The following is a 25,704-nucleotide window of genomic DNA, read 5'->3' as shown; positions in this document are numbered from 1 at the left end:
GCGAAACGAACATCGTTTCCTCACGGATGGGAAGGGGAGTCGGACAAGCTTGCGAACTCGCCCTGCAGACATCCTGTGGCGTATCGATTTCAAGATTAACGGTGCCCGCGCCAGTGGAAACTACGTTTTCGTCGTTCCAGCGTGGCGCAACCGTCGCTGGAAAGGGCTAGTAACGCCGGGGGGAGGAGGACGGGGTGGAGAAAGCAGCTGACGAACAAACAATGGGACGGAATCAACGTTCAAACAATTACTATCCAGCAACATCGTCGACGGCGTTGATAATAATTCCGTGACGAGACAATGGCTGGGGCTCAGGCGTCGAGCCGTCGACTGGGAGGAACGAAGGAAGGACCGAGCGAGATAAGCTTTTAATTTTCTCCAGAGCCCCCCCCCCCCTCCCCTCCCCCACGTGCTCGACGTGGTAGCTCCAAATTAAAGCACCCTTCGCGTGCGACGCGACCGGCACGTCCCGACGACGTTGCGTTTTGCATAATCATTTTACGAGCCGACCAAATCCGCGGGATTGGCGGTTGATTTTTACGCCGCCGCGTAGCAGCCTCGAATATACGACCGCGAACCGTGCATGGGAGAATCCACGCGATTTGCTCGATTTCATGCTCGATCTCCCTGATTCGCTGATAAATCTAGCGCCCCTCCCCCAACCCCCTGCCCCATACCCTTGTTATCGGTACTTATGATTTACGAATCGCGTTTTTGCCCCGACGAAGTTCCGCTTCCGACGGAATTTCTAGCGAGCCGTGAGTTTAAACCTGAGGAGGGGGGGAATGCTATTAGGTGAGTGATTATCTAGGTTAGTGTTGGAGCTTTCAATAGTGGAGGGTTTGAGACTTTTAAGGTTTGCAATTTTTTTTTGTTTTTTTTGTTTTTTTTTTTAAATGTAGATTTTGCATTTTCTTATTTCAATTCTGGTTTCTTGAATTTCCCACCTATTTAAAAAAATGCAGTTAAACCTTTCCGCTCGAGACCTTTTTTTGGAGGGGTGGAAAGGGGCTACCCGCACTCTGTTTTCATAGCATTCTGTTGCCACGAATGCTAAGCATTGACTTCGAAAACACATCTTCCACTATCATTTTATTTCATTGACCTCGAACAGATAATTTCAATAAAGGAAGGTTTATTAATGCAGTAATCGTAGAATCTTGCAGTAGTATGCTAATTTACATCTGCTCCGTGAGAATCTGGTTCTATGGACCAACTTTTCGTTCCCCTTTCGTCGTTTCACCAACTAAACAGGAGTGTCAAGTAGTTGGCAACGACGGACAGAGGAAAACGAATGCAAAATTTACTCGAAAACTTGTAATGGCCCAGCCGTTTCGCCGTCCCACGGCGACGATACGGGCCTGGGCCATCAGCCATCGATTAATTACGCGACATTAACTATGAAACACGCGCGATACTTGCGCGCAACAGCAAGCTTGCGGTCGTGTAGCAGCTAGGGCTAGGGGAGACTTCTCGAATTTTTGTATATCAGATTATTCCAACACTTTGGTAACGCAAATATTCGGTAAATATAATTGGAACACTCTCAGAATACATGCATATTTGAATAATATATTTCACGTGGATTGTAAATTAAATTCTTTGAGTGTATACCTTTTTTCTTAAATTTTGGTTCGCTCGGTTTAAATAGATAAATAGATTTCTATTTATTTCAATGTCAATTCAAGTTTGTCTTCTTTCTACAAGAAGTATCTAGAGAAAACCGAACTAAATCAACACCAACAATTTTGTCTTAATAAAAACTTAAACTGTTCATAACTGAAGGCCCATGACAAGAACACATAAAACTTCACAATTATAAAGATACCCTCAGTTGTTCCTTTAGAAGTTTAAGAAAATTAACTAAATAAATACATGACAAATTCTTAAGAGTAACTAAGTGTGTCCATAAAGTATGTATGAATATATAACACGCATAGTCCATGAAGCATTCGAATATTAAATTATTCGTGTACTGTCTCAGTCCTCGCAGCGACCAACACAGAGACAAGATGGGCTACGCGATGGATCGTGCGTCGGTAGGGACGTTTCGGCGCGTACGTCGTTATGTTTCGAGCAAAGGGTTCGTTTAATATGAATTGCGTATTAATAACGAACTAACTAGGCGCGAGAACGCCGCCACTTATTATTATTTATCAGGGTGATTAATTCAAGCCGCTGTTGCGGCGCGCCGCACCTGCGCCATCCGCGTCGGCTGCAACGCACTGGGGAAATTGGTTCGTTCACTTTCGAGTGCATCTGGACTCGAATTCCAATAGACCTTCGCGGACAAACGCAGATGTCTCTGTATCCCTTTTTTTTTTCGTTTTTATCGAACGTTCGCACTCTGGAACGGTTCCCCCATGATTTATTCACCGAAACGACACGGTTTTTTTCAAGGCGGTTTATTTATGACTCTTGTTTACTTGCTCTCAGCTTAAAGAACGGCGTTTACTTGCGAAATTTAGTGCTAGGGGACTGTTGCGTGGAATTATTTTCCTTGCGGAATCTATGAGCTCGAGGAAATCGTAAAATATTATTTACTTGGTCGGGGAAACAACGATATTTGGCGAAGAAGTAGTATCTTTTTAATCATAGTGCTTAATTAATTTTTGGTTTAGAAAATGGAGACACTTTTTTGCTATGTTATTTCTGTTTTAAGTATTGCATTTAGAATTGTCCAGAAGTAAAAACAAATTCGTGTTAATTATGAAATAAAAGTTAACAACACAAACTGCACATGTTATAAAAGGATCAGAATTGTATTTCGATGGTCCTACTGATCATAAAATGTTTAGCTTATTTACTTCATTAATTTCATACAATTTCGAAGCTGAATTAATTCTAGCATTGTAAACACAATTACATTATTTGTCATATACACTGCATCGATGTCATCCTTTCTTATACAAAGACATCTATTTCTCATAGTTTCAAATTAACCAAATCGACCATTATAAATATATAGAATACTCAAGTCATTCCGTCAGCAGCCATTCATCTGCGACACGTGTCGTTCGACATGCCCCGAAAAAAGGACGGAAGCGGATAATGCATTTTCATTTGTTCCGGTCTAATACACCTCTCTATCGGTGTAAAATGTTGAGAGCCGTATTTCATTTACGCTTTTCTCCAACAGCAGGCTAGCCCGTAGTCAGCTGAGCGCAGACACCGTCGGTTTTCAATTGATTTTTATTACAAACTTTTTCTTCCGTTAAATTTAAAAGCACGCCCGACGACCGAGGGGAACTCCCTTAAATAACGGTTATCAGTGGCGTTAATGGCGCAGTGCTATCGTTTTTCCGGTAGCCCGATAATAGGAGGAAAGCTCTGCGCGCCGCTCGAGACCGCAGCAGCGGCGTACTGAAATTATCGATACATCGGGTCGACCAGATATAGTTCCAAACTTATGAGTTACGGGGGACGAGTACCGTCGAAAAGATATCCCGTGTCGGAGTTACGTTGTTTGATGTCGATCCTTCGATTTCATGGATATTAACGATGCATTCTTGGCAAACGTTTCAAACGTCCTGTCAATTTTTCAATTTCAATCAAATTTTCAACAATACGCGATTCACTTAAATTTTCCTTATTTTTTTATGTCATCATTTTTGGGCGAGATATGGTTACTATCGTTAGGTGGCTTTCTCATTATTTGAAATATAATTATTGATTGGAATACGATGCCTTTCCAAGCATTTTATTTAATAATACTTTTGTCTTTTTATTCTATGTCAGTTGTCGCATTTAAGATCTCTAACGTAATTACATGTTGAAAGATTTATTTTTCTATGTATCTACAACTATTTGAAACAAATAAAATATTCTTAACTCGATATTACTGCAGCATGAGAATCTAACATCGTATGTTTAAATCACCAAAAATGGGAATTATTTGATTCAACCAATAGCTAACTTGTTCCTGGCATGCTTTCAATTCAACGAATATATTTTTAATCGTCGATCGTGGAACATTTCATTCCATGGAAATGATTGTCTGGATACGAATTCGAAACATTCCTGATGTTCGATAGGGTTCGGAACGTTAAAAATGCGCCTCGTTAAATGAAGAAGTAATTATAATGTATCGGTTCGTGATAACCCCGTCGAAAATAGCGTACTAATTGGTCGACCACATTTACGCAAGCCACGTGAAGTCTTCCGGACGCAGGCACAAATATCCGTTATCAACGAGCGTGCCTAACCGCGCCACGCATTCCTCGCTGTTAAATTAATCAGCGATTCGCTGGAATTTCGTTGTTTTACCGAGAAAAGATTCCACGCGAGTCTATAACTTTTTTCAGTTCTTTCTCCTTAGCCCTGAAAATTCGTTTCATGCTTTCTCCTCGTTTCCCCACTTCTGTGTTCAGTGCTCACGCTAGGTTTCAGTTTTGATATTCAAAACCATATTCATAATCAGTTTTCTATTACTCTTACGAACTCCTTTCATTATTCAATTCGATATTATTATTAATATTGTATTGGACATGGAAACTTCTTTTTTTGGGGGGGAGAACTTATTAATGCTTTGTTCAAATTTGTCATAGTACAACGTGTCTGGCCATTGCTCGCAGTTTCTACTGAAATTGATATCCGACCATTTCTCGTTCTTTCTAGTTATGCCTGTGGACACTGACGGTGATAAAATATTATTTCTTTTTCGTTTGTGTTATAATAGTATATTTCAATCAGTTTGAAGCGATTAAAATGGATTATATCGTGGTTAATATTTGCAGACTTCAGTGCAAGTAGAAATGACGAGTAATGGTCAGACGAGTAATGGTCACGAATTTTTCCTGCAATAATTACTTGAATAATTTTTCTTTTCTTTGGTCTCGTGTAATCTTTCAAGAGTATATTACACAAAGCGTTCTATTATAATATTTAGAGATCCTTATTATTAATATGAAGTTTTATAAAAGTAGCTTTAAGATGATATCCGTTGTTGTGGTGGACACTTGAACGATATCATTCACGTTCAATTTTTTTTTTTACACAAAAAATAGTGTATTCCACACCAAACTTTATCTAAATAAACAAAATATCTTAGTCTCTTCCGAAAAAAGCTATGTAAATATTTCTTTTGTTACGTCCAATTAAGATCGGTAATATTGCCCAGGTTGATGAAAATTGTATGACCGTCGATGATTCGAACAAACAACCGAACAAATTTTCCCAACCCCCCGTATTCTTCCCCGTTTCGTAATCGCGGTCCTGTATATTTGGAGTTTGATAACCGAGAGTACCCGTGCCGACTATGTGGCGGCCATTCCGACGCCAAGGATTAGAGTCGAGAAATTTGCATTCCTGGCCGAGCGGCTCAATTGATAGAACAGTCCTCCTCCCTCCCACTCTCGTGAAAAATAGACGACGGTTCCGAATTCGATATCCGATAACGCGTGCGGTTGATTCTTCCTCTTCTGCCGCATGCTCGAACCATTCTCTCCCTATAAAAATTCATGGTTTCGATACCCGTCACCATACGGAATTGATTTCGTTCCGTCGACTCGCGCGATCCCGCGAAACTTCGAATTGAATTTCGCATTGGGTGGAGGGTGAAAATATTAGCCGCTCGTGTCGTTCCTCGTGGGAGGCGCGTGGATTTAATTAAACAATTCCAGCCGGTTTCGGAGGAATTCTCGAGCGTTGCGTCGCTGCCCCCACTTCTCGCCGCTCATAGATTAAGACTAAATTATGGTACTTTTTCGGAAGTAAACCGGGAGTTTAGGATGCAACTGTAAAATCGGTTGACGAACGGCACCCACGGGAAATTAGATGAAATTGCACTACAGAGACTCCGCGCGTTTTAAACGCGTTGACAAATACGCGTTTGGTCGAACGGCGGCCGCACACGTCCCTTTTTCACTTACAACCACCGGGGACCGTTTTTCCGGATGCTTAAGAGAGGAATCTGGTGTTTCGGCTGGAATATTCAAGGTCCTTTGTCAGTTTCATTTTTCCGGGTAGGAAACAATTGAACCAGGATGAACGTTGCTATATGGGCCGTTCACTGCACAAATCGATTGACTTCACTTTTTGTAAAACCTTAAATTTAACATTTAGAAGCCTGATTTTCCAAAGCGAATTTAAAAAAAATATCAATGTATTTATTATTCGAACAATTTTGACAGCTAACGTTTATTTTTTATTTTTAGCATACATACATCCAAATATTAGAAAGAAACTAATTACAGGTGTACAATTCGATTTGAAAGTCCGTTATCAAATTTGAAATTTGATTTGTGCAATGAACTGCTCAAATGTGTTCCTTGTTTAATATATGGGGGTGTAGAAATGAATTCTATGGTCCTGTGTTCGTTTATTTGCAAATTTAGTTTAAATGAAAATACGCGTTGAAATATTTAATAGAAATTATAATAATAACAAATCTCCAATTCTTCCGAGGAAGAGGAATATGGCTCTATAGTGTCTAATTCGTGAAGATGGAAATTGGGATGTGGAATCCGTATTGATTGGTCGTTTGAAAGTTCGAATCGCAGTTTCAAGTGGTGGTTTCCGAGTGGCGGTTGCAGCAAATGACTTGAATTGGAATTCTAGGCAGCGAGTGGGTTATTGATGAAATTTTCTAGATTCTAAAGTCGTGCAATAAAATAGGTTGCAACCTTTAGTTAGACTATAATTGATCGTATCAATTCAAGTTCAGGTTCAGTTTAATTTTGATGCTAGCACATCTCGCTACTTTTTATTTATCAGTACTGGGTGCCACTTCAGGTTGTCTATCATCATCGATATAGGCTGGGATGCATCGACTACATTTCCAATTAATTCTTATAATTGTAAGTATAATTTGAATTTCCTTAATTCAATGCAATTTTCTTCAATTTCACACCTATTTAAAAAAATGCAGTTTACCTTGTTCGATAACTACTAACTATGGTGTCCTAGAAAAATATTTAAAGATACCTGAGAATCGCAACACATCGTTACATGTAATGTTTGCTCTCAAACTTGCTCAAACTCCATCAATCCGACCTGGTATTCAAACCAGAGTTATTCATCAGAAACTCAGTGACGCAAATCGTTCTTATTTACCCACAAAACGACACGAATTGCTATCCGAATTGATCATGCGTGAAATTTCTGATTTCCATCTCCTATTTCGAATTCCTATCTCGAATTTCGATTTCAGGAGAGCCTGGAAAAATTCTGATGTCTTTTTTACACGTCAGTTTTAATACAAACGCGTAACATCTAACGATATACGCGTCGTTGTCGATATATCCCCGCGATATCGTAGACGTCCCTGCGACACGTACGCGAAAATGTTGCTTCTCACATGTGTCACGGCCAACTGGAACGAAGAAACCCTCCTTCTCCTATATTTGCCCGGTTTCCTCGATATTTCTCCGCTATGTCCTCTGACAGTTGTCACGGCGTGATGCAACAAATGTCTGCAAACGACTTTGCACGGGACGATATCGTTTGACCGTTAAACTGCAAATAATGCTAAGTAGTTAACCGCGCTCTCGTTGCCTGTGGCATCCGTTTTGCACGGAGCTTTCTTTTTCTTTTTGTACCCGTTTACCGTGAAACTTTCCACGACTCCATTGTTGGAACCGAAACTTTCTCGTTGCGGTTGGGTGTTTAACGCGCGACAAAGGAAGCGGTTTCTTGTGTCGCTACGGGGACCATTTCGCGGTTCTATATTCAAATTGATAAGTTTCGAATACGTTCCAAGGCTAATTACGGACGTTTGTACGCAGTATTCATTCGAGGAGGACGATTCAAACGTGAACCCAGATGGTGTCGCGAGATAGGAACTAGTGAATTCAATTTAGAAGGCTTGTTTCTTTATTTCATTGGGATTTGCGTGGCATTATGGTTCCTTTTATTTAGGTGACAATTTGATCCCAGTGCGATCGACAAACTTGAGAAATTATAAAGGTTACCTTCCGACTATCTGAAATACTATTATTGGTTGGAATATGATGCCTTTCCATACATTTTATTTAATGATTATTTTGTCCTTTGATATTCATAGTTTTTCTTCTATAGTAATGTTCACATAATGCAAGCTGGGAAGATTGTTATAACAATATTACAAGAAGTTTTCTCGAGTTTATAACTACTCAAAAATATACATAGCCAGAATTTCCACGAGCAACAGAATGTACAGAAGGTTTATAGCATGGTGTTAAATTTGCAGTCACACTTTAGGTCCCAAAGCCAGGAAAATGTCTTGACAAACACGGTTCGCGAACTCCTTGTCACGTAGCGTCTTTAAGTTTCAGCGTAAACGGAGTTTGTACTTCAACACAGATTGCAGGAACATTCTGTATAATTTAGGTGAATAATTATTTTCATTACACTTATAAAACGATTAGCAAAATTTCAGATACTTTTGCCAACGTCATAGCTTGCTATTTATAAATCCTCCTCGATAATCTTCTTCTTGAGCCTCGTTTAATTTTGTAAAAACTCGAAATATCCACTTCAATAGCGCACTAATTATTTAACATAAGTCTTCACGACGGTAGCCTTACTAAAATCGTCAAATATTTAGAATTCATTCATTGCAAATAATTATGAAACACATCTTTCATTTAAAATGGTCATCGGTGATCATCGTGGCTGGTATTAACCCTGGATCCTGTTGCAAATACTAACGATGTATCGCAACTCTCTTTACACCTATCAACTGCCAATAACAGCCAACTTTCATTAAATAATTTTTTACATATTCATCACCGTACTTGAAACGTTAATCCATTACCCTCCGTTCCCCTCAGATGGAAACAAGCAGCGAATTCTTTTTAATCTTGGATAGTAATCCATGGGAGGTTTTATGGTCTCGAGAAATTTCCGCGTTGGAAGTCGTAACTCGTATTAATTCCCGTTAAAAGCTAAGTAACACGATGCACCATTTACTCGGTTCTCGACATGGGCCGATGCTCTTACTCGCTCTTCCCCGCGTACATTTTTCCCCAGTGCGAGTGCACACGTTTTCACGTAGCCATTCGCGTCGAGGCCATAAGATGGTCGCTGGAGACCGTAGTCGAGTATCGTTTCTTCCTTCCCCCGCCGTCGCCCGCGGGAATAACGTACACGCTTCTTTAACATTTCCGTTGTTACGGAAATAAAAGGGATCGCTCTAATTTTTTTCCCTTGTTTCTTGTTGCGGCCTCGTTCGCTCTTAACCGCGACTAGAGTAGCAAAACCTACCGACAACGAAGATAGTCGCCATTACGTGCGTAAAGTGAGCTCCTGGTTCCCTGTTGCTTTAAAATGCGACCTGAGAGGGAAAGGAATACAGATTGCGTCGTTGTGTTCCGTATCCTTTCGAAGATTCGCAGGTTTTGTTTAATTTTTATTCTTGTTTTTATGTGAAGATTCTCGTTGGGGAAATGAATTGTTGGAACACCTGGATAATGGCAAATTTAGGGCATACTGGTTGGGCTTTTCGTAGATTTGTTTATGAACTTGTAAGGGTACCGTTTGAAATTTTCTGACGCGTTCTGAGGAGTACACGTGTATGCTAAAGCGTAAAGAGGGTACGCTAACCTGACGTGGAGCTGCGCGTTTTGCTGGCTTTGAGACTCAAACATGTTGTAAATATTCTGTACACTTTGTTACGCGTAGAAATTCAGAATATATAAATTTTTAAGCGCATATAGAGTAAAGAGAAAATTAACGGGTTGTAAATGTACCAAGTATTCGTTATCATAGTTTTCATTCATATAAAATCTCCCGGTAATGTAAAATAAAATGAATATCAAGGTACACTTGCAACGAAATGTATTAAGAAAAGAATATTCATAATCCAAACTATGTAGTATCTGAGATTTTATCCTGAAATGTAAACTCTGACTTTATCTTGGAGAGATAACCGTAAAACCCGAAGTAATTATATCTACACGTGTCCTAAATCTATTACAACCCTGGGTTTATGTTAATACTATCAAGGACAGGAAGCCACTCCAAAGTTTCTCGAGACCTAATTAAAACTTGGAGAATTTTCCTCATCGCAAACGCGCGCAAATTGAAATAATAAAGAGCCCTGTTTACTGTCTAAATGTAGAATAAATACACTGAGACCTTTTAATAAAAATGTCCCGATACAACACCCGTTTAATGCTCTCGTGCGATATTGTTATTTAATTCCAAAGTTCCATTCCGTGTTGTTTAAAATAATCTGACGTAATAATTGATTAGACATACGTAAACACGCAGTAGAGTATCTCAGAATGGAAACAATTAATAATGAAATCGTATTTAAATGTACATATTCAAAGTATACGTACTCAAAAATTCAGCGACACTCTTCTCATTTTGGAGGTAAAAGCAGTTGAAAAACTGCCAACACAATAGTAATTGTTATAAAATTCCCTATAAAAATTTGTTATAAAAGTAATTGTTATAAAGTGTTACACAAACAGAAATAATAGAATTCCACTGTCCTGGAACTTCCCACTGTATCAACATTCACGTTTAATTTAAAGAATCTTTTACCTTCGGTGCACACAATGCGTTCTTCCGTGAATTACACCTGTCCCCGTGCAAGTGGCATAACATGGACGCAGTAGGGCCAAGTTAATTCTTGGTCGTGGCCCAATCAAGCCCCGATAGGGGAGATAAAGGACGAGGCGAGGGAGTTAACTAGGGTGGAACCGCTGCCAGTTACGAGCGACGAGCCACGGAGCAAGAGAGTGGCAATGCCGAACTCTAAGTACTTCTGATAGGATTTACCTCTCTTGGTGCGCGTTCGTGGCATCTGCGCCGGGTCCTGGCTGCCTTCTCGAGAAAGGGATCGGCTCTTCGCAGAACCGGAACCTCGTAAATCAGTAATCAGAATTCCCATGGGACTGTGAACCGCGGCCATCCGCAGTCCCTGCGCTTTCCAACACAACGTGGGAGGGGAAACTGTCGCGCCGGAACTGGAAATACGTCGAACCTTTCAACCCTCTTCCTCGTTCACGGGATTTGTCTGCTTGGTTTTGTACTTTCGTCGGGAAAATGAGGGAACTCCGTGACGGAGACGTTTTTCGGCCCGTGGGACAGGTCCACGAAAGGAGACGTATCGATCTGGAGAATGCTGTGATTTCGATTGGGAATATTTTGACTTTTTGGTGGCATTATTATATTACGTCCCTTGAAGGGTTACGTCTACTTGGATGGGGCTAATAAAATTATTTTGGCGAGATACTTGAGTAGCTGCAGATATTGGAAAGGCGTCTACAGTTTCTAGGAAGTTCAAAGTTGAATAGACGAGTACATCTCGTGAAATTATCATTGGAAAATGTTGAAAAACAACATCCGATCTTCTCTTTTATTCTACAATTATTTAAGAAATCATTCTACTTTTTTTCATAAATATCTCAATTTTATCATACGTCTGAAAAAGACCAGTTGAAAACGTGTTCGTAGGAAAGCATTTATGCGTCTCAATATTAAATAAATTTCGCGCGGTATCCACATCGTGTTTATTTAAAATATTGTCCGCTATTTGAATCGACATTTACGTTTCGCAGTTAATAAATTGGTGTCCAACGTGCGAGTATTCACGGTCCTCATACGCTTCATTTGCGCCACACCGATGATAATAATTATGGTTTCGTCACTCACGTTGATGCCATTCGTGGACAACCGATACTGTTTACGCGACGTGATATTTTGTTAAAGTATACAACGACCAGCGTTCTGTTTTCACGGAATTTACGTACATCATGTTTCGTTCGATACCTAGCCATACTTGCTTTATTATGCATACGCAATTAGCCATGATACGACCGCATCTGGCATTCGGATCGTCGATGTTACTTTGCGTTTATATTGAAACAGTTGAACGTAACGATTGATATACACACTTATAAAACCGCAGGCTCGTGGCAAACTACAAAAAAAAAAAAAAAAAAATACAGTCGCGCTTGTAACCATTGAGCATACATTTAAAGTAAAGAGTTTTCGACTCGAGGGTGGGTCCTCTTCATAAATCATGGCATATTGATGGAAATGTTCTTATCAATTATTTACGAAATTGCTCATTTTAAAAGTACACTACGTATAAGATACGTTTGACCCAATAATTCAAGTCAAATTGAGATCTATTGAGAATAAAATCAAAATCAATCATTCTGCGTGAAGTAACGCATTGAAAATTAGGAGTTTGATCAAATAAGTATGCTTTAATTTTTAATCGAAGTATTTAACTTTTACCGTGAATATATTCCCAGTGAATGATGCGAGAATTGACAGTTGGTTCCATAGATAAAACCTCGTCTCTCCGACATTTGACCCGAATTCGATCATTATTCCTCAAGGTTTCTGATTACCGAGAGGTCTAGTTTTCGTCTAGAAGCCAGACTTCAGTGCTTTTAGCGTTTCAGGTTTATCACGTTGGTCCTTTTTTCTATAGAATTTCATCGTTCTCGTTTTCTCCTAGCCGCCATATCTTAAGTTGGACTCGTTACCACGTTTCGCGTTGTATTTTATCGTTAAATAGCAAGTTCGGTAATCTTTGAGAGCTTTCGTTACAGGGGAGATGCGTTAAGTTATTAACGGGATGAATTCTTCATTATGCGTTTAATGTTTCCCATCGTACCTGGCTTGGGAAACTTGGACGGGATGTTTCGAGACTCCAAGGAAACTTTCACTCTTCGGGAAAGATTTAGCGAAAACTCCCAACTGGTTCGAAATTTCTCTCCCAGCCGCGAAATATCTCAGACCTTGGGTTAACAAAATCCCCTAGAACATGTGTGATATTCACCGATACCAGCGAACTGATAACTTGATTCCTCTGCTCGATAACTCTCGAACAAATCAAACAAATGGGTTATTCTTCCTTGCAAATCGGAAAGTAGGAGTATTTATGAAGGAATAAAAATATTCTTCTGCTCTGGGAACAATGCACATTTATTAATTACAAGTTAAATATTGTCGACTGTATAGTTCCACTACAATTAATTCCTAAAGAACGTCTCTAAAATAAAGTCCCTTTAAAAATTAATTTCAAAGAAGTGAATGCAAGTCATGACTTTCCCTTTTCAACAATATGTAGGCGTACCTCAGAGGTTAAGAAAAGGTCTTGTTCACTTGTGTATGTGTGATAAATATGGCACTGCACGCGATTGATTGAAAAGCCAATTTTAGGAAGTTCAGGTGTCCCTCTATAGGGATATGAGCTTCAAGAATAAACATATTGAAATTTCCTTGAAGCTGGTTATTCTTGTAGTGTTTAATTTCGTACCACACCGGTGAAGTTGTTTTGCAAACTACTCTTTTTATAAATAAAAATGGAACAGCTTCTTTTTTTCCAATAAAAAGGAATCACATAGTCACTGTTTTACTTTTTCCACAGGTTTAACTCGAAGTTACACGTTTCTAGACGAATTATTTTCAAGAAAGTTTAACGCATATATAAAATTAAAGAATTATTTTCTTAGGCCACCAGATATCCATAATTACATTCTAAATGGAAAAGTTAAGACCTGCATTCGTCTTCTCGAAATTAATTTCCAAAGTAGAGTTTATTTTGGCGAAACTTGGCTCCTTCCATTAAAGCCCAGCAATCGGCCAAGAAGGATTGGACAACCTCCCTCCGTTACAGGTGCATCGTTTCGCTGGTAAATCTTTCGTGTGTTACAAGTATTGGCGGTACTTAACGAGCTCCCCTCGTCCCTCCACGGGATTCGTTTGAAATTCCCGAATGGCTCGAACTTCCGAAGCGCGTCGCGACGCACGTCGAACTTGGTGCTTTTCGAAACGCTCGAGCTTTCGTGGGGCTTAGGAACTGCACTGAAACGCGGTCGAGCGTCTCCGACGAGAGTTCCGCGAATTAATTCGTCCGTGCGACGCTGGCTCGTCGAATCCTTCCTTTCTATAATTCTTTTTTTTTTTCACTGATTTTTTCTCTCTCTATCTCTCTCAATTCACGTTCCGCCAATTGACTTTGCTCTCTCGTTTCCTTGCCGTTCCTTTTTCTCCCCTGCGGTCTTCTATTTTCTTTCCGTCTTTCGCCTCTCGATTCGTCCAAGCGATTTTTCATATTAATTTCTCGCAAGCGCTGCCAAAAAAACATTTCGGTAGTTCGGTGATCTCACAAACTTCGAAGAAAACTTACGATTCCGTTTCATGTTATTTCGTTTCTGTTATTCATCGCGATTCGATTCTACGTTTCATTGTTTTCTTTGCGGTGGCGAGAAACTGTACGTTCACTGGCGATCTAAATAAAAACAAAAAGAAAAGAAAAGTAAATAAATAAATCTCTACTTCGCACCTTTTCTTCGCGCACATCAAATCCTGCTATTTTTTTCCCCAGATAAATCAACAGAAATTCAATATCGAAAGGAGACGGCATCCCACCGAGCAAGCAAAGGTAATTGTAAAAAAAGAAACCTTTCGTTGCACGAATTTCAATCTTCTGTTTCACTTAAAACGAACCGAACGACTTCTTAATCGACGAGGTCTCTTGCACTATTCCAACCCCAACCCCCTCGAACCCACCAGACCCCCCTTCTCAGTTCCTCCACCCGCAGGGCAGACATTGATTTCCATTTTAATGCCTACCCACGGCTGGCCTGGCCACATTTTCGCGCCGCGACCCGACGTTGCGTTAATGGCGCGTTATTAGCGACGAAGATAGCGCACGGGGAACGAATGGTTATGAAGTGTGTTCGTGTTTAGACGAGGGTGGCCTTGAGTGCATTTCCCTGGAAATAATAGCTGCATAAATCTCGCGCGAAATTCGTGAGTAACCTTGCTTCAGAGCAACTGGATGTCTGCCAGTACAACGCAGACAAGAATGAATATTGGCCCGGCAGCTTTCCCTTGAATAAAGAATGCCCTCTAAGTGTGCACGTATAACCCGGTTGCGTCTTCCGAAACGTTCCTCCCGCCTCCTCATACGCTTCGTTTCCGCTCCACGGATAAATTTCTAACTGCGAACCCATCGAGTTCGATCGCGAAGAGCTTCGGGGCAGGTTCAACGGTGATTCCGACCACTTTTAAGAAATTGAAATTAAATCTTTGATTATCGACCATGTGGAAAGAAATCTTGGGGTTGTTGTTTTACCGTAAATGTAAATTAGACTCTTGGGAATGAAATGTACTGTTCTATTGGCAGTTCAATGAGGGGAAACGTTGTAGAGTTAATTCTGGGGGAATTGCACGGGATCGTTGCACGTGATGCTTTTTTTTTTAAGGGTGTTTAATAGGTGGTTCTCGGATGTGTAGGGAGAAATTATTTTTGTTTCGAACGGGGAAAATAAAATCTATGGAATGGAGGGTTGAAGTAGAGTAGAGTGTATCGTGTTGATTTGAAAGAGATATAATTTTAAAGAGAGATGACTTATTTGTTAAATAGTCAAGATATTAATCAATGTAGAATTTTACAGCATATAATATTTTCAAATAAACATCGCTGTAACTTTAGGAATATCAGGACCTATAAGAATAATAAAGTAAATATTTTTTGTCTCACTTTGAGAGCAATGGTCGTGTACACCCCATGGTCGGAATCACCCTGCCTTACCCTAGCACAGTTCAAATAATTAGTTCCATTCAATAACTAATAATTAATATAGTTTATTTCGCAATCATTTGCCACCTGAGGCAAAAGTTTAAATACCACCGATGTCTTTCGTTTTCATTTTCAATATTCTCATTTTCAATTATTCCACCACATTCAGAAATACTTTCTCTAATCCTCAGAAATGTTTCCCCCAATCTCCACCCTGCATGGTTCGAGGAAAGTTCCTCCGCAGCACAGTAGAATATCCTGAAATATCCAAGTGTTGTTTAGTAGATTACTGTGCTGCGTAGGTGGTTTCCTAACACCTCGTTTAATTGCTCTTTTAATGGACCCCGCGATTGCCAGAACCCCTGCTTTTCTTCTTTAGAAAGTTTCAAGTTTAATTGTGACTTATGCTCCATGCATTTTTCCTACGCAAAACGTGCAGGAGAACGTTTCCGTTTTTGTTTGAATTAATGAGTTACGAACGGTAGCCAATTTGGAGATTAGTCATAGAGATTTGGAATAATTAGCTTGACCAATTCATCTAGATAGAGCGGAACCGACGGGTTCTGTTACATTTTTCATCTAAGCATTTGTTTCGATGTAGAATTCACATTCATACACTCGTACCAATCATTTATCGATTACTATGTTCATCAGCCATAATAGTGTAGTTAGGAACGTACATAGTTTTAGAATGCTTCAAAAATTACATTTCTATGATTGCCTAATCTAAGTAACGCAACGTAAAGTCGATTGCCGAAACAAGAGCTTTCGAATTTTATTTTCAATTTAAACTTTTTGAAGGTTTAATATCAGGTTTTCATTTCAATTTATAAAATATTTTGTTTATAAGATGATCAGACATTCGAATAAAATCTGTTGTCGATCTGTAAATTTCGAAAGTAATGTGTCCTCTTTTATTTAGCATGTGTCATTAAGAAATGCAAAGCTCACAGGATCTAAAGCGCTCTACTGAGCAATTTAGTATTTATTTCAAAATATTAGGTAAAGAGTCAAAAACAAGATTTACTGTTTCTCTGTTTCATTTCATCCACTTTAGTTATAATACGTTAAATGAGAAGGACACGTTTTAGATTGACAGTGACTCAGACAATAGTGAAAAAGAAATTGCTCTCACTGTTTATGAAGCTTGACAAAGTGACATTAAAGAAGAATTAACCTTTTCATGAAGAAGTGATATGAACAGAATTTTATCAATGCTGCATACCAGTTTTGAGTAAATTCAAGGTTAATTAGATATTGAAGAAAATAGAATACTCTCTCAGAAATGCTCACTAATATTAATGCAAAAAATGTCTCATATTCTAAACTGTATAACATGTATACTATTCCTGATATTGTATACATTTTTGCATTTGTACACATTCTCAAGCAATTTACCATATTTCGATTTCTCACGACTGGATAAACATCCGTCTATTCATAATTAAATAAACACGAATTTCACTTGAATCCAATGAAAATACCAGTCAACGTGTTAACCCTTTCAGTCCCGAGTTATTTTTTTCTCATACTAATGTAATTTATCTTTAGGTCTTTAACTAGGAGTAAAATTAGTATAAAAAAAAAATAAAAAAATGAAATCCTAATAGTGTAGTTTTCGAGTAAAACTGGTCTTTTCTATTTTGCCCTAAACGATGGTATCGGTGATGTATAATAATATTTTGTATCCTCAATTGTGGACACCAGATCTGAAAGGGTTGAGATCGCTCAAAAAAAAACTACCAACAGATTTAGGGTAATCCATCTTCCTTCAAAATTAAGTACACTCCTCAGAAATACGTAAACATCACGTTCCTAAATTCGCAGACGCGTATGCTCCCCTCCCCATAATTAATCAAGTATTCATCGACACCTCGTAGAGAATTCCCTGTGAACCCTTTAGTGGTTTCCCGTTCCAGGGTTTCCCAGGTTCTCGAGCCGCCAGACGATAATCATCCTCGCGCTCATCCTCGAAACCTCCGCTCCGACACGGTTGCGCAATGGCGTTGCCAGCCGGGGAGTCGCTGTAGTCAGGTGCATTAAGAGGGTCCTTAAAGTGTCTTTCGCAGTTACCGGTTAGCCAACGAAGCGTAGCTCGAATGGCCACTAAATCGTCAAGTTTCTCTCTAATTACGAGCGTCGCGGCGAATGTATTGTCGAGCCTGGGCATAGGTTGTTCGACGACGGTCTCTCACCCTCGAACGATCGGGCTGATGGGACGTCCCCGACGTGCCAGTATTTTCAGCTCGTCTCTAATTCGTTACATCATTGACTCGACGCATTAGACGAGCACGCTGGGAAAATGTTTTAGACGTAACCTTGGGACACGAAGTTCATTTAATTAACGGGAGATTAGCCCGGTCACATTTCCGTCGACCCCGCTGTTCTGTATACCTTCCGTGGCAAGTTGGACATTTGCCTGTTAAATCTGCATTTCCAACTTCCAATGTTCCTCGAGGATGCCCCTTGGGGAGGATCGTGGTCCCGTGTCCCGCGAAATCTTATCGACTTTTCCTTTATTGCTCTTGAAATAGGCCTGATGAATTTATTGGAGGAAAGGGGAAAAATAGAGTTCTTGGTTGGGTTTAAAGAAGCAGTGTAAATGCTAGGTTAATATTTAATGTAACTTAATATTTTTCCTCGGTGCATTTCACAATTTGGTGAACTAGTCCGTGTCTCGTTGTTCATCTTCGATCAAAAACGTAGATTGTCATTTCCAGTAAAATTTATTTAGGATAACATACCTTTGGATCTCTGGTGTACATAATTTGGAAGTGAATATGAGATAGAATTCTTTAGAGCTGTGATAGTTCCTCCTCTCATTCAGTTTCATACGTTCGTCGAATATAGACTTTTGTTATTTTGTAGCTGATATTTTGGGAATATAACTCGCGTAAAAAACAATGCCAAACTGCAAGTCTATCCAACGGAGCATTCTGTCAATAAACAGAAACCACAAAATAACAGTGGAATAGTACTCTTCGGAATAGTAGATGATAATAAAAAATACACGATCGTGTAAATGTACACACAGCTTTTCACGGGGACACAAATAATACCGGACGATCCACGTCTCAATTTGCATACAAATTTGCATATTACTGAGGTACTAGGAGATTTAAATAAAAATTGTCCACTCGCAAAATAAAAACTGCAATTCGATACGTGATTTTATTCTACTATTTGATATATGTATTTTTCATTCACGAGTCGTCCAGTTGCAATTCTTATGTAATTCGGGAAAGACTCAACAAAACAAATTTATCGAAATGAAATGTATGATATAATGAAATGTTTAAAGTTGACTCTATATTTGGTCCTCTTACATTCCTATAATTTCTAAAATATTCCAATAATGTTATCCGAATAATCAAAATTTTCGTAGCCTGTTCCTAGCATTCGGATACCTATAAAACATTCGAATATTAAATTATTCGAATAGTTCTGGCTCCACGCTCGATATTCACAATGCGCAGGTTTATCTGGCCGCTGATCTCGCTGGAATCGCATAACGTTGTACGAAGAACCTCCCAGTTTCCCGGGTTAGTTTAATCGTTCTTACTTCACAACCGGGAGTTTCGGGAAAGCAGTGTTCGATTATTGGCACGGGGAGTGGAGTTCAATTAACTGTGATCAGCCTTTCGGGTGATTAAACATATTCGGTAGACGTTCGTTCTGTATGAAAGTGGGATCAATGTTCATTTCGGGATTATTCTTATTTAATTATATAATACGTTTCTTAACATATACCACATCCACCCCATACCGTTGTGTGAATCGTTATTGTATATTAGGGATTTATTCAAGAATTTTGGAATATATAATACTCCCTAGAATCAGTGAAATGCTTCAATATAGAATTTATATCTGCAATTGAAAGAGATTCGCACTGAGACTACATACAAGCAGAATTTAATAAAAGCGCATCTCAGAGAATATTCATGTCGGAGGATATTCTTGTCCGTAGTTGCGAGTAATATGTCAGGTGGATCCTCTTAATTGAAGGCCGTACGTATTACTATAATTTGACGCTAACGGGTGATTGCCACTTAGTCCATTAGATAAGATGCGTCTAATTTCGTTCAGGAGTGTTCCACATCGTCTACACGTCTCTGCTTGGCATCTTCGCCTCTTTACCCGACCAATTAATCGCGATATTCCCCAAGGTTAAATACTTGGTCCCCGTCATCTTCTTCCCGTACCAAATTGACGTACGTCATTATTAATTCCAATAGTCAATTTACCTCTCGCATACGAAAACACATCGAGTATCCCAACTACGAGAAAATCGTAGCTAGAGGAATACACTTCTAACAGAACGAGAACATCTGACTAATCCTGGAAGTAAAACTGAAAAATAGTTCGTTTGTTCATCTTTACAAAGAAGCTAACCTACTTTAATTTACAACTAAGACAAATAAAAACGAAGCATTTATACGCTACTTAAGTATATAGATACATTGACTCCAGACGTTTTTTGTTCATGTCTCTCAGTATAAAGTGACTTATTTTTTAAAAAAGCATCAAAGAAGAGAAGCTTCCGAAACTAAAAATTCCGATTTAAACGAAACTTTGCGCTACCGTTTAATATATTTCTTTCTTCGATACGCGTCGTTGTGTTTCTAAATTTATACTCAAACGAAATTTATTATTGACACGAACTGAGTTGAATCTTTGAGGGTAAATTTCCGTGGTATTCTAGACGACGAATCGTTTGCTCGGTATGGTTAGCACGACTAGACAACGAGGATTGACCGATAATTCGAGGAGCACATGGAACAAACGTCGAATCTCGACGAGTGCAGCAGGCAATGAATATTCACCGTAGGCTTATTGCGATGCAGCTCGGTTATAACGAACACACTAACGTCATCGTTATCGTCGCAATAATGGACGCGGGCTCGCGGTTTATCAATTGCGGCGACATCGTCGTTCTCGATCGGTTCGTTGGTCGTTTCGACCAACGATGACGGCGCCGTTCTCCTCTGATTTAGTCCGGTGTCCCTTGTCGTCTCTTTCCTTCGACGCCGTGCAATTATTACGCCGATAAATTACAGCCGCTAAGCGGGTTTGATTGCGTGTGCCAATTAGCAGTCAGAAATTTAATCAACCTGTACGATCGCCTGTGTTACAACCATGACAATTTTAAACGTCGACAAATTATTAATTCGCTGTGCGTTAATTGATTATTAATTTAGCGACATTCTATGTTTAGCAGTCGTGCTTTATAATTATATAAAATTTGATTCAACGTCGTTCTTTGCTGGACGAATTTTCGGATAAACCTATTCAGTCTTGCAAGGTATATAAAATGATCGTTGGTATAGAAATGAAAAAATATATAGGCTTAAAGTAGGCAATTTGCAAGTGCCTCTAAACTAGTTTCTTTTTCAAGTTGTAGTTTCTGAAGATATTAGTAAGGACTTAAGTGAAGAAAGGAAGGATAGCATAGTACGCAGAAAACATTTTTTTGCCACAAAAACGCTCTGAAATTTTCAAAGTTATCTTGTCCCCAATACCATACATTCAGCGGTCCTTTTACATTCCCAAGTTTATATTTTCGTCACGTGTTTGTTTAAAGTTATTCCATAGAAATGTTTTTCCCCTGCATCGATAGTGATAAAATGACGTGTATTATTTTATGGTTGTATAACTATAGCGTTCTAGGTCCACTTTCGAAGGAGATGTTGGGCTCAATGTCAAAAACGTAACGTCAGGTACACCAGTGCAGCGCATAAACCCGCAGAAAATTCAGGCGGATCGATGAAGCAGAGGAACTTTTTCATTCGTTCCGAATGCTCTTTGCAAAACATTCATAAATATTCATTTATGTATTTGTTACACTGCGGGGAAACGAGTGCTTTCATTTTTTTTTTTTTTTTTTTTTTTTTTTTTTTGTTACTGAATATTCCACTGTTCGGTATAAGCGACCTGCAATTAGTATCCAAGTTGCTCGAAATTTCTCGTATCCCGTTCAAACAATTTTTCTGGACAATATATCGCAACGGTTTTATCGCGACGCTTGCTGTTGATATTAGTTCTTGTTATCACTCCAGGTCGTTCCTCTCCTGTAGTTCGTTTAAAATTATTTCATTTAAATCACGGTTGTGCAATACCAATCTCCTATTTCAAGGGTGGAGAATTATGTTGGCATTGCAAGGTAGTCTTTGGCCTCACAGATACCTCGTACAAGCAGCCTAATGATCACATTTACAAGTATAATACAACTACCAGTTACACACGTAAAATAGTTCAGAACTTTTAAATTATTGAAAACTGAATTCACCGCTTTATTTTTAATTTTTGCAAATATCTCAACTTTCTTTTCTACAAAGGAATGTAAAAATATTAATATTTCATTTGACTCTCTTGGGACATTAACGAGCTTTAAAAAAAAAAAAAAAAAAAAAAAAAACGGTACAATAAGAACTAAGCATCTGCACATGAGCTTACGTCAAGCTCAGTAGAAACGTTAATACGAAGAAAAGAGTAAAGTAGTCATCACGTCCAGAGAAATGAGGAAATAATTCAGAGAGAATTAGAAGCAAGCAAGAGAAAGAAAGGATAAGAGTTGGAAATTTCTCTTGAATCGCTGTAAGAGGGCTCTGCCCAACTCCCCCGAAAGTAACGGAATTACGAAATTCATCACGCGTAAAATCCTCGAAATCCATCCGAGCTGGAGTTTGCGCGAGCGACTCGAAATTTCGTTAAACTCGCCCATAACCCGTGTTCCGTGGCTATGTATACTCCGCAGCCTTGGCTGGAAAATCCAACGGACAGCGGGCTGGAAACGGGAGCAGTAAAAGCTTCCCTCCCGCCGAGCCAGCTAGAACATCGTCGCCGCGTTACAGGCCGCGAGACTGCGGCGATCCATCGCAAACTCAATTTTCGAAACATCTAGAAGCGTCGAAAGGTGAGAGCCGGGGGCCCCCATGTCAGGTTTCGCGGCCCTTAAACACACCTGTGGACGAGCCAGTTGCTCACTCGTAACACGGCGATCTTAAATGGATCTATCAGAGTTGAAAATCTGATTACGTTACGCTCGGACATTGGAGAGCGTACTATGAATTAATGAAAAGTAGAAAATTGAACGTGTTGAATTTTTTTTTTCACATTAAATACCTTCGCAATATAAAAAGAAATTGTCTTCCAAGGAAATTATTAATATCGAAGAATAGGAATGGAATTTGTAGCGAAAACGATGCACCGATAGCAGCTCGTACACTTCGTCTTGGATCCATTCAGCGCCTCCGTGAGTCCGCGGAGTTATGTAGAAGAGAATGCGGACGCTAGATGTCAACATAATTGGATACGTAGGGATGAACGTCGGAGCGAGAAACAGGGCGATAGCCATTAGTAACGTGTGCACACATCGGGCCACGGATTGTCACGTAATGTTACATACACCGCGACCAAGCGGCTCTATTTTCAGCAAGGTGCATCGATCGCCGCTAAATTATTTCGAGCGGCCTACCTATGGAAGGTGGCTCGAGAAAACTGACCTACATCTCCCTTTTTCTGTCTCCCGAATCCCTCTCCGCGACCCCCTTCCAGCGTGCCTTTTGCGCGTTCCTTTCTTTAAGTAGAGTCGCTACGGATATGGTCGGACGGGAAGGTAAAAGCTACTCGCTCCTGACGCATCGTGAATCGACCTTTCTGAATCTCCCTTTAGACTCTTTTATGCCTGACTTTTTTTCTGAATAAAAGTAATTGAAATTAAAGAGGGGATGACTCTATGCTGTTTTATTTGGGAACTGATGTTTTGGAATGGTGAGGAGAATCTAAATGTCAATGGCACATAGAAAAAGTCGATCAGACGTTTTTACTTTTCTTATTCGACTTGTTTATTTTTATTTGTTCAACATATGGAACACACAATTTTATTTGAATTACTCGAAAAAGAAACACGTGAAATGAGAGATCCAACGATGTCATAAACATAGGAAGAGCACTTTGTATTCTCTAGAATTAAGGGAAATTATTCGACATTGGTCAGACAAGCTCAATCAGTCTGAATGATAATGCTTCAGTCTTTACCGTTTTGAAAATAAGCCAACGCACGTAGTATACGAAACATTCATATACTAATTATGTTCATGTAAATATCGCCTTTAGACTAAGGGGAAACACTCAACTCTGGTCAGACACTCCTTCAAGTAGAAACGGGTCGTCGCTAGTCAGACGCGGATGCATTGCGGTTATGGTTCGACAGTTGGCATTACATATTCCGCCATTGATAGGTTCACAGATAATCGATAAACGTCAACTGTCAAATTCCCCCTGGCGTGTTTGCAGTTATTTTATCCACGCTCACAGAAGGCACCGTACCTCACTAGCTTAAAATGTAATCCACATTAGGATCCTGCATCAACATTATTCGACGTTTATTTACTTGGGCTCGCGGATGTTTACCATGTCGCCGACAAACGTTTTGATGCCATGATTCGATCCGTGAACACGCCTTCGGTGATATTCGATGAATGTAAGTCAATGTTATTGGGTTACGTTAAACATCGGCAACGAGCCAGCTCGTGAGCTTTTCTGTTCCCTCTGACTGTGTTTACTCTTTCCACTGGCTTATGGGTATTAGCCATTATTTGCGGTCGAAGGTAGGTACCTTTCGGTACCTTTTGTTTATTCTTCTTCGTTGAGCTCAAGATCGGTCATTTGTCGTACGTTGAGACTCTCGTTAACAATGGCGATTCGTGTTTCACGATACTCCATTGTCGTGACATTTTAATAAAGAGAAATTTCAGCGTAGGAGCTCGTGAATGTAAAAGACTGAGAGTCACTTTGGTAAGTTTAATTGAAGTTTGTTAGTGTTTTGACTAGTGGATTCGAATCATTTTCTGATGTACAATTAGTAGAATTAAAATTAAGATTTGAAGTATAGAATTGTTGATTTATATTGTATTTGTATCATTTTCTCCTTCCACCTCAGGATTTATTTCTCGACGGGAGCCGAAGCACAGAAATTAAAATTGAAACGATAAACAAATAATTAGAAAGTACAGTCTTAACCCACATGATCAGTCAGCTATTAGAAAACGGCTCGGTCTGCAATTATATTCCTACTGAAAACGTCACGTGTTTTATCGTTTCGCGTCGATCATGGCACTTTGGGACACTGTCCCACCCTTTTATCACTTTCGCGCGTGGTTGTTTTCTCAAACGATAGAACAACGCAGACAAACGAGGCACGTTCCCTTCGATATTTCCGAATGGGTCCCAATGGTCTTTGTTCACATCCAGACTGTTTCCCTCAAGGCGGCAAAGTAGTTTCGCAAACGTGGCTCTTCAAGCTTACTTTTTCACGTGTACAATCCATTGGAAATTACAAATGGGCCTGTCACGTGTCGGTAAAAGCCAATCAGTCTGCGTTTCTGCGCGATTTGACTCGCTCGGATGGCGATACTTTCGCTGGTAGAAACCTTCGCCACTGTGCGATATCCACGAAAAGTCGATGTACGGAGTTATACTGACGCGTATTCGTTCGTTATACGTTGCTGTTCAAAAGTTTGGAGCACCCTTCGGTCTCCTGAAATAAGCGAACCTTTGCTCGTGGCACAGAAAACGCTATGCTGAAAACATTATTTCTGAGTATTAATTGGGATTTGTGAAATTTATGTTTTGGAGAGAGGCTTGTATGTATGAATATAAGATAGGTACTTATGTAGTTTTAGGGTAATGGTTTTATTAACGTTTCGACTGGTCTGTTAGAATTTACATATACCATTCGGTGTTTTAATATAATTTTAATATTTATTTAGTAATTGTACATCATACGCTTAAAGCTCGAAATTCCACTTCGATTACACTATTATGAAATTAATTTTCTAATTTAAATTTTAATATTTATAGATTATTCAAAATAGAAATAATATATTTCTATGAGAATTGAAGGGTGCTTCTAACTTTTGAGCATTACTGACTTAGATGTTGCCGATTGCTATAACGAAGGTGCGACTTAATGTGCATATTTCATGTTTGAACCGTGGTTGAAGAAGCACGGTGAAATTATGCAGGTCGTTGCAATATGGCAACGCGGAACTACATGCGTACTTCTCACGCATGGTTATAAATACCGAGATCTACATCATTTAAATATTGCAACGTAAAAACATCAATTTAAAACGAAATTCGTGGGTTAAAATTCGTAGTTGAACGCCGTCCGTGCACTGAAAAAATATTTAATACAAAATAGATCATTATTTAGTCAATGCCGGCTG

The 25,704-nt window shown here is 39.4% G+C and overlaps 1 protein-coding gene across 9 annotated transcripts in view; it reads left to right on the top strand.

Moving 5' to 3' along the window:
• LOC128891333 (dystrophin, isoforms A/C/F/G/H-like) overlaps positions 1–25,704 on the top strand; it is a 567,969-nt gene that overhangs the window by 264,731 nt on the left and 277,534 nt on the right. For 8 of the 9 annotated variants that reach the window (XM_054150727.1, XM_054150734.1, XM_054150735.1 and 5 more), the window contains one exon: positions 14,276–14,332. The exons of the other annotated variant lie outside the window; for it this stretch is intronic. In XM_054150727.1, the coding sequence (XP_054006702.1) occupies positions 14,276–14,332 (57 nt within the window). The remainder of the gene's footprint in view (positions 1–14,275; positions 14,333–25,704) is intronic. 9 annotated transcript variants of the gene reach the window in all.

This window comes from Hylaeus anthracinus, unplaced genomic scaffold (assembly GCF_026225885.1).
Source record: "Hylaeus anthracinus isolate JK02 unplaced genomic scaffold, UHH_iyHylAnth1.0_haploid 12001, whole genome shotgun sequence".
NCBI classification, from domain to species: Eukaryota; Metazoa; Arthropoda; class Insecta; order Hymenoptera; family Colletidae; genus Hylaeus; species Hylaeus anthracinus.
This window is presented reverse-complemented; position numbering and strand designations above follow the sequence as displayed.